The 13796-nt window shown below is 40.4% G+C and overlaps 1 protein-coding gene across 5 annotated transcripts in view; it reads right to left on the bottom strand.

The window, feature by feature from the left end:
- The window catches only part of TOP2A (DNA topoisomerase II alpha), a 33978-nt gene extending 20627 nt beyond the window's left edge, over positions 1–13351 (bottom strand). For 2 of the 5 annotated variants that reach the window (XM_051825664.2, XM_051825665.2), the window contains exons 1-19: positions 13152–13351; positions 12244–12399; positions 11949–12039; positions 11580–11643; positions 10250–10395; positions 9684–9781; positions 9278–9490; positions 8780–8953; positions 8518–8619; positions 8273–8410; positions 5877–6015; positions 3655–3812; positions 2882–3007; positions 2454–2564; positions 2205–2310; positions 2016–2125; positions 1591–1683; positions 1129–1243; positions 918–1039 (exon numbers count right to left, since the gene is read on the bottom strand). In XM_051825664.2, the coding sequence (XP_051681624.1) occupies positions 918–1039; positions 1129–1243; positions 1591–1683; positions 2016–2125; positions 2205–2310; positions 2454–2564; positions 2882–3007; positions 3655–3812; positions 5877–6015; positions 8273–8410; positions 8518–8619; positions 8780–8953; positions 9278–9490; positions 9684–9781; positions 10250–10395; positions 11580–11643; positions 11949–12039; positions 12244–12399; positions 13152–13172 (2283 nt within the window). In that variant the 5' untranslated portion in view covers positions 13173–13351. Of the gene's footprint in view, positions 1–917; positions 1040–1128; positions 1244–1590; positions 1684–2015; positions 2126–2204; positions 2311–2453; positions 2565–2881; positions 3008–3654; positions 3813–5876; positions 6016–8272; positions 8411–8517; positions 8620–8779; positions 8954–9277; positions 9491–9683; positions 9782–10249; positions 10396–11579; positions 11644–11948; positions 12040–12243; positions 12400–12861 lie in introns of all 5 variants that reach the window. The other 3 variants (XM_051825662.2, XM_051825663.2, XM_051825666.2) reach the window with 2 other exon arrangements.
- Between the last annotated feature and the right edge of the window lie 445 nt (positions 13352–13796).

The raw sequence follows: 13796 nt of genomic DNA, 5'->3' as shown, positions 1-13796 counted from the left end.
CTCGTGGGAGACCCCGAGGAAACTCCTGGCTCCTGATCAGCTCAGCTCTGGCCGTTGCGGCCATTGGGAGTGAACCAGCAGAAAGAAGACCTCTCTTTCTCTCTGGCTCCACCTCTCTCTGTAACTCTGAACTCTTTCAAATAAATAAATATTTAAAAAAAAAAAAAAAAAAAAAAAGAAAGAAAGAATTCTGCCTCTATTTTCCTATCTGACATACCATGGTGATTCTTCAGTGTTTGTTTGTTTGTTTGTTTTTTAATTTATTTGACAGAGTTAGACAGTGAGAGAGAGAGACAGAGAGAAAGGTCTTCCTTCCGTTGATTCACCCTCCAAACGCCAATCCAAAGCCAGGAGCCAGGTGCTTCCTCCTGGTCTCCCATGTGGGTGCAGGGCCCAAGCACTTGGGCCATCCTCCACTGCCCTCCCGGGCCATAGCAGAGAGCTGGACTGGAAGAAGAGCAACCAGGACTAGAACCCGGCGCCCATATGGGATGCTAGCGCCACAGGCGGAGGATTAACCAGGAGAGCTATGGTGCCGGCCCCTCTTCAGTGTTAGTGCATACATTTTTACTTAAGTTATATCATAGATTCCATGCCTGCATATGTCACATTTTAATATAATAATTTGCCAGTCAATGAATATTTTGGATGTCAAATTTTCACCTAACCAAGTTATAATATGCATCATTAAATATCTTTGAACACCTTGCATATTTATGAATATCCTTGTAGGAATATTATTTCTATAGAAATACAATGGTTAGATCAAAGGCAAGCACATTTTATAGCTTGATAGATTTTACCAAATTGTTCTCTATTATGGATATACCATCTTACATTTCTGCCAAACATGTTTGGAGAATGATTTTGCAGATTTCTGCTGTAATGCTTTTTGGAAATATGGATTGTCTGTTTACCTCACCATGATGGTAAGAAGACATTTCTGCCACTGACCCAGCTAACTGGGCAACCTTCACTTCTCGCTTGTCATTCCGTTTGAAACAAGTAAACAAAACCTTTCTCTGCCCTGGTTTCAAACCTGTAAAATGAAGACGGGCAAATAGTTAGCCATTTCTGGGTACTGATTTCTACTTTACAATAAAATTATACCAACAAATTGGAACTCACCATCTACCATTGACGGGATAGATCTCTCATTATCAGAATTTGAGAAGAGGATAAGTTCTTTGTTTATGAAGTCATTGTATGTCAGATATGTGGTGGTTTGCCCATATAAGTAATCCTGAGGGATCAAAGAGGGTAAGTATTACATGATTTAGTTTAAAAAAAAAATCACTGGTCTTAATAAGACACAGAAATAAAATATAAAATATAAATTATGTGGAAGTATTTATGTTTTAAAAATTAAAAACGAATTTAATTGTTGCACAATTAGAAAAAGAATGCATCACCTTTGTAATTTCTTTCAGGCCTCATACATTCACCCAGCAGTTGAAATAAGAAAATTTATATAGTTATTATATTAAATTTTTACTGAAATAAGTATTCAGTAAGTGTAATTTGCTATAGTATCAATCCTAAAAGCTCTATCAAATAGTGCATTTCGTGGAATATATTTAAAATTGTTACCTCAGGAAGGCCAAGTAACTTTCGTTGTCTTCTATCCTCCATGAAATGAGTTAACCATTCTTTTCGATCATCTATTTGCTTTTTGCTAAAGGCCTACAAATTAGAAAAGGAAAAATATGTCAGTGGCACTAACAGGTTCTAAAATCTTTCTCTCATAAAAACAACCAACCAAGAACAAAAATCCTGTTATCTAAAATAAACTGGGTCCTTCTATGGAATATACTTACTAGAAATATTCTATTTTACAAAACACTCACATAAAAACTTACATGTTGATTGAATAGTTACAGCAGTGCTTTCTAAAATTAGAATATATATATAAGTGTATATAATATATATATATTACAACTCATTTATATATATATATATATATATATATATATATATATATATATATATATATAAAAATTACAACTCAGACTCACCAGGCTGATTGCAGCATCATCTTCAGGACCAGAATATTTGAACTGGATACGATGTCTCTTCATATCTGCAAAGTATTCTTTAGCTTCCTTTGATGTGCTAGTGCCCAAACCTACGAAATGAACACCCATATAAATATTGTACAATGGTATATAACAAAATGAGAATTTCTATATGGTTTCAATACAAACCTTTGTAATACTTGACTTTCCACTTTTTATGATTTGGAGTAGAACTCTTCCATTCTTCAAATTCGGGAAGGCTATAGAATGCCATTTCTTGCTTGTTTCTCGATACCTGTGAGGAAGTGCACATTGCTGTGGCTTTGCATTCTGTGGAGTCCCTTGCATACCACCTCACATCACTGGGGTTATGTATACATCAGGTTTGAGGAAAAGGACCTTAAAATATTCACTCTGGTATCGCAGAAATTAGCATACCTTTACAATTGGAGTGATAAATTCTTCCAGAAAACGATGTCGCAGAAGCGAAGGCCAGTTGTGATGGATAAAATTAATCAGCAAGCCTTTGATATGGGAACCATCTTGGTCCTAGAAATATTTGGAAAGATAAAGTACAAAAGGATTATTTTGAAACTAAGCAAAATTATAATTGAACTACTGGCAATTTCTCAAAAAACCTTCTATGGGAATAACTTAAAACAAACGATTTAAAAAAGAGCTATTCAAATTCAGACTCATTTAATCTATATATTTAGTATATAGGCACAAGACACAAGATTAGAAATTTATTAGAGATAATGAATAAAGCTACTTAAATAACTTATTATTATGGCAGGAAAGCAATGTAACAATAAGATACGCTTAATTGTGTTTAACAATCTAAACTACTTAATAACAAATCTGACCTGATCTGTCATAATCATTATCTTCCCATAACGAAGAGTCTTTAATGAATCTTCATCTTCATAGTTTTTCTTGTACTGAAGACCCACAATCTTGATAATATTGTTAATTTCAGCATTTTCCATAATCTGAAATAGACATATGTCCCCCCCAAATAATAATTTTTATAAATTTGAAAAGAACAAAGAATTATAACAGTATGTATTGCTTGGGTTTTTTTGAGCTTCAATATTTTGAATTATAGGCATTAGCCTATAATTCAATAAGTCAGAAAGATCTATTAGGGTATGCTACAATGTACACAATTTTTTTTTTTTTTTTTTTGACAGGCAGAGTGGACAGTGAGAGAGACAGAGAGAAAGGTCTTCCTTTGCCGTTGGTTCACCCTCCAATGGCCGCCGCGGCCGGCGCGCTGCAGCTGGTGCACCGCGCTGATCAGGAGCCAGGAGCCAGGTGCTTCTCCTGGTCTCCCATGGGGTGCAGGGCCCAAGTACCTGGGCCAACCTCCACTGCACTCCCTGGCCACAGCAGAGAGCTGGCCTGGAAGAGGGGCAACCGAGACAGAATCGGTGCCCCGACCAGGACTAGAACCCGGTGTGCCGGCACCGCAAGGCGGAGGATTAGCCTAGTGAGCTGCAGCGCCAGCCAATGTACCCAATTTTTAAAAATAATTATCTAAAATATATTTCAAAATGCCCAATTTGGGAGTAAAATACAAGCATGAAATCCTCATTATAAACTAGATTTAGATTATAGAAATAGTTTTATATTTTACCTGTTTATGAGAAGCTTCTCGAACATTGAGTATTTTTCCTCTAAGAGGGAAAACCCCGTATTTGTCTCTTCCAACCACACCAAGCCCTGAAACAGCTAAAGTCTTGGCTGAGTCTCCCTCAGTCAGGATAAGTGTACATTCAGCAGAGTTTCGGCTCCCTGAAATAAAAACACACAAATTATTATAATCACATTTAATTCAACCTCAAATATACTAACTTGGACATGTTATTAATAGACTTTGGATAAAACACAAATAATTTACAGCATACAAGTTGGCTTAGGAGTAAAGCGATGCCAGTAAATAGAGAGATATTTTAACTAAAGTTCATCAAAAAATTAAAAATATGGAGCTAAGTTTTTGACCTAATGGTTAAAACACCTATGCGGGGACAGTAATCCTCCGCCTGTATTGCCGGTATCCCATATGGGCACTGGTTCTAGTCCTGGCTGCTCCTCCTATTCCAATCTGATTCTCTGCTATGGCCTGGAGAGCAGAAGATGGCCCAAACCCTTGGGTCCCTGCACCCACGTGGGAAACCTGGAAGAAGCTCGTGGCTTCAGATCAGCACAGCTCTGACTATTGAGGCCAACTGGGGAGTGAACCAGTGGATGGAAAACCTCTCTCTCTCTCTCTCTCTGTGTAACTTTGACTTTTAAATAAAATAAATTAATTTAAAAAAATTGTACACTGTTCAGAGTGGCATAATGAAATTTTTAACCATTCCACTCTATCCTGCCTGGTGCATGATTCATCCTCTTGTCTAATGTAGCTATGCTATGTATGCTAATAACCAGGTTATCAGATGGATATTTGGAGTATACTGTGGTGCTTGTGGTCAAGTAACCTTTCCCTGGTAGCCTAACTACAATGCCCACAGCATTCACCTCATTTCATCTCACATACGCCCTGTATCATCTAACACCTTCACAAGAAGAATGACTACAATAAGTACAAGAAGATATTTTGAGAAAAGGCCCACATTCACATAACTTTTTTTTTTTTTTGGACAGGCAGAGTGGACAGTGAGAGAGAGAGAGACAGAGAGAAAGGTCTTCCTTTGCCGTTGGTTCACCCTCCAATGGCCGCCGCGGCCAGCGCGCTGCGGCCGGCGCACCGCGCTGATCCGATGGCAGGAGCCAGGTGCTTTTCCTGGTCTCCCATGGGGTGCAGGGCCCAAGCACCTGGGCCATCCTCCACTGCACTCCTGGGCCACAGCAGAGGGCTGGCCTGGAAGAGGGGCAACCGGGACAGAATCCGGCGCCCCGACCGGGACTAGAACCCGGTGTGCCGGCGCCACTAGGCGGAGGATTAGCCTAGTGAGCCGCGGCGCCGGCCACATTCACATAACTTTTATTATAGCATATTGTTATAACTACATGCTATTACTGCTCATTTCTTACTGTGCCTAATATATAAATTAAGATTTATCATAGTATGGATGTATAGGAAAAAATAGTATATATAGGGTTTGAGACCACCCATGGTTTCAGGCATCCAATAGGGGTCTTGGAACATATCCCCCAAAGATAAGTAATGATACTTACATTGTTTCTATACATTCATGTTTTTTTAAATGTCCTCTTTTCAAAATTTTTTTTATTTTTATTTATTTGAAAGGCAGAGCAGGAGAGAGATAGAGAGGGAGGGGGGAAGTAGAAGGGAGAAAGGGAGACAGAGATATCTTCCATCCACCAGGCAAGGGTTCACTCCTCAAATACCCACAGTAACCAGAGCTGGGCCAAGCTGAAGCTGTGAGCCTGGAACTCCATCTACATCACCCATGTGAGTGGAAGGGATTCAGTAATTGAGTCATCAGCTGCTGCCTCCCCAGCGCAGTAGCAGGAAGCTGGATCTGAAGCAGAGTAGCTAGCTGGAACTCAAACAGTGCACTCTCATATCAGATATAGGAGACCCAAGTGGCAGCTTAACCCATTGCACAACAATTGTCCATCCTAAGCATTCATTCAATCGTATTTATTAATAATATTTGTTAGGCAATGGGCTTACTATATAAAATTCTTGCTTTATACTACAAAATAATCATCAATATTATTTAAAATAGCTTACATTTGGAAATGATCTAAATGTTCAGTGAGAGGGAATTGGTTGATTTTTAACAAAATTATTCTATTCATGGGAAAAACACCTATGGCATGTTGTTAATGTATAAAACAACCAAACTCCAAGATTTACAGTGTAGAAACATCTGAAATGAATACCTGCATCATTGGCATCATCAAGTTTGGGAATTCCCTTGATTCTGTTATGCTTTACAGCTGAACACTTCTTGTTTAACTGGACTTGGGCCTTAAACTTCACCCAGTTCAGTATGCTTTCTACAATACCACAGCCAATTGCCTGAAAAAAGATTCACAATAGGGATGAAGAGTTGTGTTAGAAATCTAGAATATAAGTAAGGCCCTATAACAATCAAAGTAATGCAAAGGCTAAAAAGAAGCAGAACAGTTTCTGATAGAAGGCGTGTCAGACAATCAGCGTTAAGGGAGCTGGTTCCTTTGGCTCATTCATTCAATAAACATTTACTGTGTACCTGCATGGTGCTAAGTACTGAGTACTGGTTGGGGCTATAGTGGTTAAAACAAAGTAGACACGGTCCTTGCCTAGACTTTAAGACAAAACAAGGAAGCCAGAAATAAAATATTACACGTGTGATGAATGTCATGATTAGGTAAAGTTTACCAAATAATGTAACTTAGTTGGGGGGTGGGGGGAAGTAGACTTTTCCTGAATAGAAGTCATCAAAAGATTTCAAAAGAAAGGGGCCAGTGCTATGGCAAGGTTAACACCCTGGCCTGAAGAACTGGCATCCCATATGGGCGCCGGTTCTAGTCCCGGCTGCTCCTCTTCCGATCCAGCTCTCTGCTGTGGCTTGGGATGGCAGTAGAGGATGGCCCAGCTCCTTGGGCCCGTGCACCCAGGTGGGAGACCCGGAAAAAGCTCCTGGCTCCTGGCTTCAGATCGGTGCAGCTCTGGCCGTTGTAGCCATCTTGGAGAGTGAACCAGAGGATGGAAGACCTCTCTCTGTAACTGTTTTTCAAGTAAATAAAATAAATCTTCAAAAAAAAAAAAAAAGATTTCAAAAGAACATAAAGACAAAAATGTGTGCTTTTATAACACAAAATAATCACCCGAGAGAGGTGGGCTTTGTGGTGCAGGTTAGGCTGGTACTTGCGATGCTCACATTTTAGATCATAGTGCCAGTCTGAGTCCTGGCTGCTCAGCTTCCAACTAATGCTTTCTGGGAGGTAGCAGATGATGGTTCATGTGCGCTTGGGCCCCTGCCACTCATGTTGGAAACCTGGATGGAGTACTGGGCTCTTGGCTTTGTCCTGGCCTAACCCTGGCAGTTTTGGGCATTTGGGGAAGTGCTCTAGTGGACAGAAGATCTCTTTCAGGCAGACGACAATAATTATCACTCAAGAACATTGCAGAGAAAAGACTGAAAAGGAATGAAGGTTAACTAAGAATCTGTTATAGTAATCCAGAAGAGAGAACGGTAGGAGGCCACTAAAGTATCCGAGACATGATTCTTGTCATTGAGGTTTTTTTTTTTTTTTTTTTTTTTGACAGGCAGAGTGGACAGTGAGAGAGAGAGACAGAGAGAAAGGTCTTCCTTTGCTGTTGGTTCACCCTCCAATGACCGCCGCGGCGGCGCACCGCGCTGAACCGATGGCAGGAGCCAGGTACTTATCCTGGTCTCCCATGGGGTGCAGGGCCCAAGCACTTGGTCCATCCTCCACTGCACTCCCTGGCCACAGCAGAGAGCTGGCCTGGAAGAGGGGCAACCGGGACAGAATCTGGCGCCCCGACCGGGACTAGAACCTGGTGTGCCGGTGCCGCTAGGCGGAGGATTAGCCTAGTGAGCCGCAGCGCCGGCCCTTTAAAAAAAAAAAATGTATTTATTTATTTGAAAGCAGAACTACATAGAGAAATCGTCCATCCATTGGTTCACTCCCCAAATGGTAGCAACAGCCAGGGCTGGGCCAGGTGGAAGCCAGGAGCCTGGAACTCCAACCAAGTCTCCCACATGGGTGGCAGGGGCCCAAACACTTGGGTCATCTTCCACTATGTTTCCATGTGCATCAGCAGGGAGCTGGATTGAAGTAGAACAGCCAGGGCTGGAACCAGTGTTCATATGAGATGCTGGCATTGCTGATGGTGGCTTAACCCACTGCTGCCACAATTCCAGCTGCTCGTTGGGGCTTTTAAAATAAGATAGGCAGTAGTTTTGTTTGCTAGGTAGTAGGGAGTTCCGTGCATGGGGAATAGTGAGTTTGGAGAGACGAATTCAATTTTAGATGTATTGATTAAGAGTAATATTAAGCATTTAAGTGAAGGTACTTGGTAAGCAGATTAATTAGAAAGTGATACGAATTGAATGGTGTTAGGTAATTGGGAAGTATAGGCATGTAGATGGTAATTAAAGCCTTGGTAAAACCAGTGAAGTAAAAGCTATTTTTTTAACTTTCTTTTCAGACTGAGATTTGGCAATGATCTGTGTGGGAAGAATCTTTGTTTCTGCAGAGCTGAAAAGAGCAATGGAAAAAAAAAAAAAGTAAGGTGCTTCTATTTTTATTTTCCTCTAAGTACTCACAGCTTTGATGAATTTTTCACTCAACTGGCATGTTGATCCAAAGCTCTTGGCTTGTAAAGTCATGTTTTCTTTTGTCTGAGAGTCAAAGGTTGGGTTTTCAATTAAGGCGTTCACAAAAATCCACATGTGATTTTTCACCTGCAATAAAAGTTGATATAAAGCCAGTAAAAATATATTCATGTTTTATTTACAGTCTTTTTCTTTTCCCTTGACTTTAGAAAAAGAAAACTGCTAAAATATCATACCTGATGTGCTTTTACTGCAACACCACCCTTGTTCTTCTTCTTTACAACATCAACAAGTTTAGCCACAATCTGATCAGCTACATAATCAACATGTCTGCCACCCTAATGAAGAAATAACCAAATTGTTTAAAACTCAGTATACTCAAAATCATAATAATCAAACATTTAAAAATAATCTAATTTAGCTTCCTTTATATCAAGGTAGCCAGATGATCAAATCCATTTTTTATATTAAAAACAATAAGAACACTTCTAAAATTACCTTGGAGGTGGCAATGCTGTTGACAAAGCTAATTTGCTGAAAGCCTTTTTCACTCATTGTTAAACATACTTCCCATCTGTGGTTTACTTGCTCATGTATTACTTTCAGTGGGTTACCAGTTTCATCTACCTTATCCTTCAAATACATATCCACATAACTACGGAATCCTTTCACCTGAATGGGAATTAAAGGTAATAAAGTTAGTAAAAGTGGAATAAATAATAGTCTATGAGGATTTTTTTAAAACTAATGAAACAATGTTCACTTATGGGCATAAGAGAATGCTCATTAAAGAAGGGTACAAAAGTATTTTAGGTGTCTCTTTGAGGAAAAAATTCCTTCTGTTAGCTTTAAATGAGCTGATTTTAAAAATGTGATATACTACTTTCTTTTTAGTAACATATCTGGAAAATAGTAAGAAAACCATATGGGAGAAAAAACACCAAAATTTGCACTTGACAATGATCAAAGTCCCTTAACACCTAGGAACACACTTACTGGCAGCTTATTTCCATTAAGGAAGACTTTGACATCTTTAGTGGACCCAGCAATATCATATGCTCTTCTAACCATCAGTGCAACAATATCTTTGTCCAGGCTTTGCATTTTAAACTTAGACAAATCAGGCTGAAAGGTGATGCATGTATAATCTTCTCCACTAAAGGACTTGAGCTCCATCTCACCAGCTCTCCCCATGTTATCCATCCAAGTCTATGAAATAGAGAATAGAAAAAATGAAAAACCCGTCATCTCAAAAACAAACTAACACAATATATGAGTCCTGGAAAATAACTCAATAATTTTCCATGGTTTAATAGCTTATAACTTAAGTTAAATGAACTACATTAGTATAAATGGTAAAATTATAGTTCATAACCAAAGCACACAATTACTATTTACTTACCTGTTTGAACATTTTTTTATATTCTCTACTGGCTGTTTCCACAGTAAATTTGGTACTGAATATGTTACACAATTTGGCTCCATAGCCATTTCGACCACCTAGGCAAAATATAAAACACCATTTTATTGTTATTATCTCATTGACAATTTTATTTTATTTTTTTTTTTAAAGATGTACTTATTTACTTGAAAGGCATAGTTACAGACAGAAGAGGGAGAGAGAGAGAGAGAGAAAGAAAGGTCTTGCATCAGTTGGTTCACTCCCCAAATGGCCATGATTGCTGGAGCTGGACAGATCCAAAGTCAGAAGCTTCTTCCGGGTCTGTCATATGGATGCAGGGGTCTAAGCACTTGGACCATCTTCCACTGCTTTCCCAGGCTCCTGGCTTCGGATCGGCACAACTCTGGCCATTGCGGCCAATTGGGGAGTGAACCAGCAGATGGAAAGACCCCCCGCCACCCCACCTCTCCTCTCTCTCTGTAACTCTGACTTTCAAATAAATATTTAAAAAATAAAAAAAATTTTAAAAAAGGTATTTTTCAGCAATAAATATCTCAATGCTCTACCTGTTACTTTCTTTTCATCATCATCATAGTTACTGGACGTTAGGAGCTGTCCAAATATGAGAGCTGGGACATACATCTTCTCAACTTTGTGTTCAACAACAGGAATACCTTTTCCATTATTCCATATGCTAATTAAATTATTTTCTCTAGGCAAAGAAGGTTGAAAACTTTATTGTAAAGCAAATGTTACACTAACACTTAACATTTTAAAGTATTTAAATAATATTATTTCTAAAATAGATAAATTCATAAGTCCAATTTCTCTGACTCTTTTCATGTATAATACTTTCTGAAATTCATCATGAACAACATTTTCTACCATGCTTATTTCCCGATACTCCTAAAATAGGAGCAAAGAGGAAAAAAATATCTTTTCCAACCACTGAGGGAGCCACTGATAATGCTGAAATACTATTTGATTTAAAAATGTTAGGATAAACAAAGGGAAAAGATTTATGCCCAGTGGAAAGAAAAGAACAAACTTGGAAATAGTACCATCATGCCCCTTTTAAGAGGATCAGCTGTGCCTCTCTAGTTCCCTTAACTTTCTCACCCAACAAAGCACATCCCAAAACAAATATAAAAGGGAAAAACATTATAAACATTATCAATAATAAAGTAGTTTGCTCACTAATAAAATGCTGACAATTCATTTGGACTCATTTACTTGCTGATTATTTTAGGCTAATTTTTAGAAAATATATTTTGGTTATAACTGGATACATGCTACAGTTTTTATTTCAAACACTACTTAACCTTATCTATAAACAAAACTGATTAAAACTAGCTCAGTATTTTTTGAAAGACTATGATATTGAGTCCTTATTTAGGAGTTTGTCATTTATATACTCCCCAAAAGAGCCATAAGTAGTTTATGTCATAACTGAGCAGGCTAATAAAAAGGTGACACAAACACTGTGACCATCCATAAAGGACAGTGACATTTATAACCAGAAATGGTATATCAGAACATTCTCTACTCCCATCTGCTGGTTTATTATTTGAATAACACCAAGAGAAAAAACTAAGACTATATAATACTCAGAGCAATTACAAGATGCCTGCTGAAGTAGTTCTGCACTGTGCCATGATGTCTTTACTTTGAAATGACTCAGAAAAAAAAAATAGATGCAGCAGACATGGAAAAACGTTGACAACTGGTGGGTTTATTTAGTGGGTATCACAGGTTGTTCATTTTAGCATTCTGCTTTTCTGTACTTTTGCAAATCTTTGTTTAAACGAAATTCAACTTCATTGGTAACCAAAGTAAATGCAACCAACAACAACCCAATGAACTATAAGAAACAAAAGAACCAAGCAAGAGACATACGGATCAATGGTGACTCTAATGCAAGACATTTTGGGGTCCCTTTGTTTATTGTCCGCAGCATTAACTGAAAGAAAAGTAAAATACATATTTGTAAGAAATTGAAGTGTTTTAAAGAATTCCTTTATAGAAAAAAAATTTCCCAAACAGCACAGGAGTAGCATTAACAAAATGTTAATTTAGCAATTTTTATTCTTAGTGCTGTTTTAGGAAACAGTTTTCTGGGTTTCAGTAGACTGCCTCACTTCTGCCACTTGTGCGAAATGACAGGAGCTCTGACTACAGAGGGTTTGGAAAGCGCGATGCTCCCTATGAAGGATTTGACCAGTTGAAGGATTTGACCAGTAGATCTTTAAAGCATTCACCACTCACCTAGAATCTCGTCAAAGATTTTGTACAAACCAGGAACAAAAGTGACTTCCCTGTAGTTAATACCAACATCTTCATCGTAAACCCACATGTGCTAGAAATAAGGCAAAGACATAGTTATTTCTCTTCTGTACTTATTGTTTTGTCATCATGGTTACTGTAAAATCTTCTAGGTTTTAGATATAGTAGTTTAGGCCAGTTCCAATGACACCTCGTACATGAAGTACGAAAAAGCTAACTTAGAAAAGTGTAACATTTCAATCGATAAATTAACTGCATTTAGGTAGCTTAGTTTTACCTGGGTCACTAATTCTACAGAGCCAATGTAGGTATCTGGGCGGAGCAAAATATGTTCCAACTGCGTTTTCTTTTGATAGATTCTTTCAATAGACAGTCTCTTCTTCGCATCTTCATTTTTCTTTATTTTGTTCATTTGCATATTTTCATTGACAGGCTAGCAATTTTAAAAAAGAAAAGGGCTCTTTACTCACAGGTTTATAGGAAACTACGAAAAAGTGTCTACCACAGCGATGCACTTCACTTTGCAATCTGTTGTCTGCTGTTGGTGGCGTTTAGAGCAAACAGGGCAATTTCAAGTTCAGTGCAGCCAGCCTCCCGGGCGACAGATTAAATGGACATCACATTATCTCAGCACCTGTCGATGCTGCGAACACCTGTTCCTTGGACGACTTTGGATGTCACCCGCACACGAAGCTACTGCGTGCCCGCCATGTCCTAGGCACGGAAGCGTCTAGGCAGTTTGGGGGCTATCAACCCAACCCACTGGCCCCGGGAGGAGGCTCTCTGGGCCAGCCGGGCCGGCCGGCTCCTCGCCGGCAGCCCTGGGCCAGGCTCTGCACCCTCCGAGTCGGGCGACCTCCATCCCGCGTCCACGCAGAGAGCAGGAGGGAAGCACCTGACGCGCCACTTCGAGTCCCGCACGGACCGGCGCGGAGGCCGACCAGAGGGCGAACTGTCCCCAGAAACAGTAAAACGACATACAACGCCCCGAAGCCGTTCAGCCGAGTCACTGCTAGCGCCGTGAGGGGCTTCACTCTCCTCGCGATCACCCCGGCCGCGGAATATGGACGCCCGGCCGGTCGCGGGCCAGACTACAGCCCAGGAGCCTCACCCCCTCACGGGCAGCCAGAGAGACGCCCCGGCCGCACCGAGGCTCCACCCTCCGGCCCCTTCCTCGAGCGGTACCTGCAGTGGTGACACCTCCATGGTGACGGCCGTAAAGGGGCTCGAGAACCCTAAAAGCGACTAAACCGGTGGGACCCACGAGACGATCGGAGACCGAGCCGCTACTCCACAGACGCGCGTCGGTTGGAAGTCCCCTAGACTCATTTGAACCAGCCTCTAGCCCGCCCAAAACAGACGAGCCAATCCCCAACTTGTTCTCATTGACACCCTCCTGAAGAACCAATCGTGGCTGACTTTTTATATCCTCCCTTGGACGGCCAAGGAGGCCGGGCCTGTTCGAATGAACCAATTAGGCAGGGGAGGCGGGTCTAGAGGGTTAGCAGAGGCACTCTGGGAATCTGAACTGAGAGATTGAAAAGGAATCTGACCAATGATGAGCGTTGGTTTGTTCTCTCCTGGCCGAAAACCCTGAGGAGCGGAGCCGAAGAAGCGGGAAGGGGTTTCCTGTACTGCCTGCTGGCTTATGAGGAAGAGGAGGGAGATATTTATTCCTCAGGCGATGTTAACCTATGTCAGAACCCTGAAATAAAGTAGTTAGCGAGCGAACGGCAATTTCTGTGTTTTCCTGGGGGAAACTGAGCCCCGGCTTTCCGGACAGGCAGTTCGGGCCATCCGGTTAAGATTTTCTGGCGTCTGCCTCAACCT

This window comes from Oryctolagus cuniculus, chromosome 17, assembly GCF_964237555.1.
Source record: "Oryctolagus cuniculus chromosome 17, mOryCun1.1, whole genome shotgun sequence".
Classification (NCBI taxonomy): domain Eukaryota; kingdom Metazoa; phylum Chordata; class Mammalia; order Lagomorpha; family Leporidae; genus Oryctolagus; species Oryctolagus cuniculus.
The sequence above is the reverse complement of the archived record's forward strand: the minus strand, read 5'-3'. Positions and strand labels throughout refer to the sequence as shown.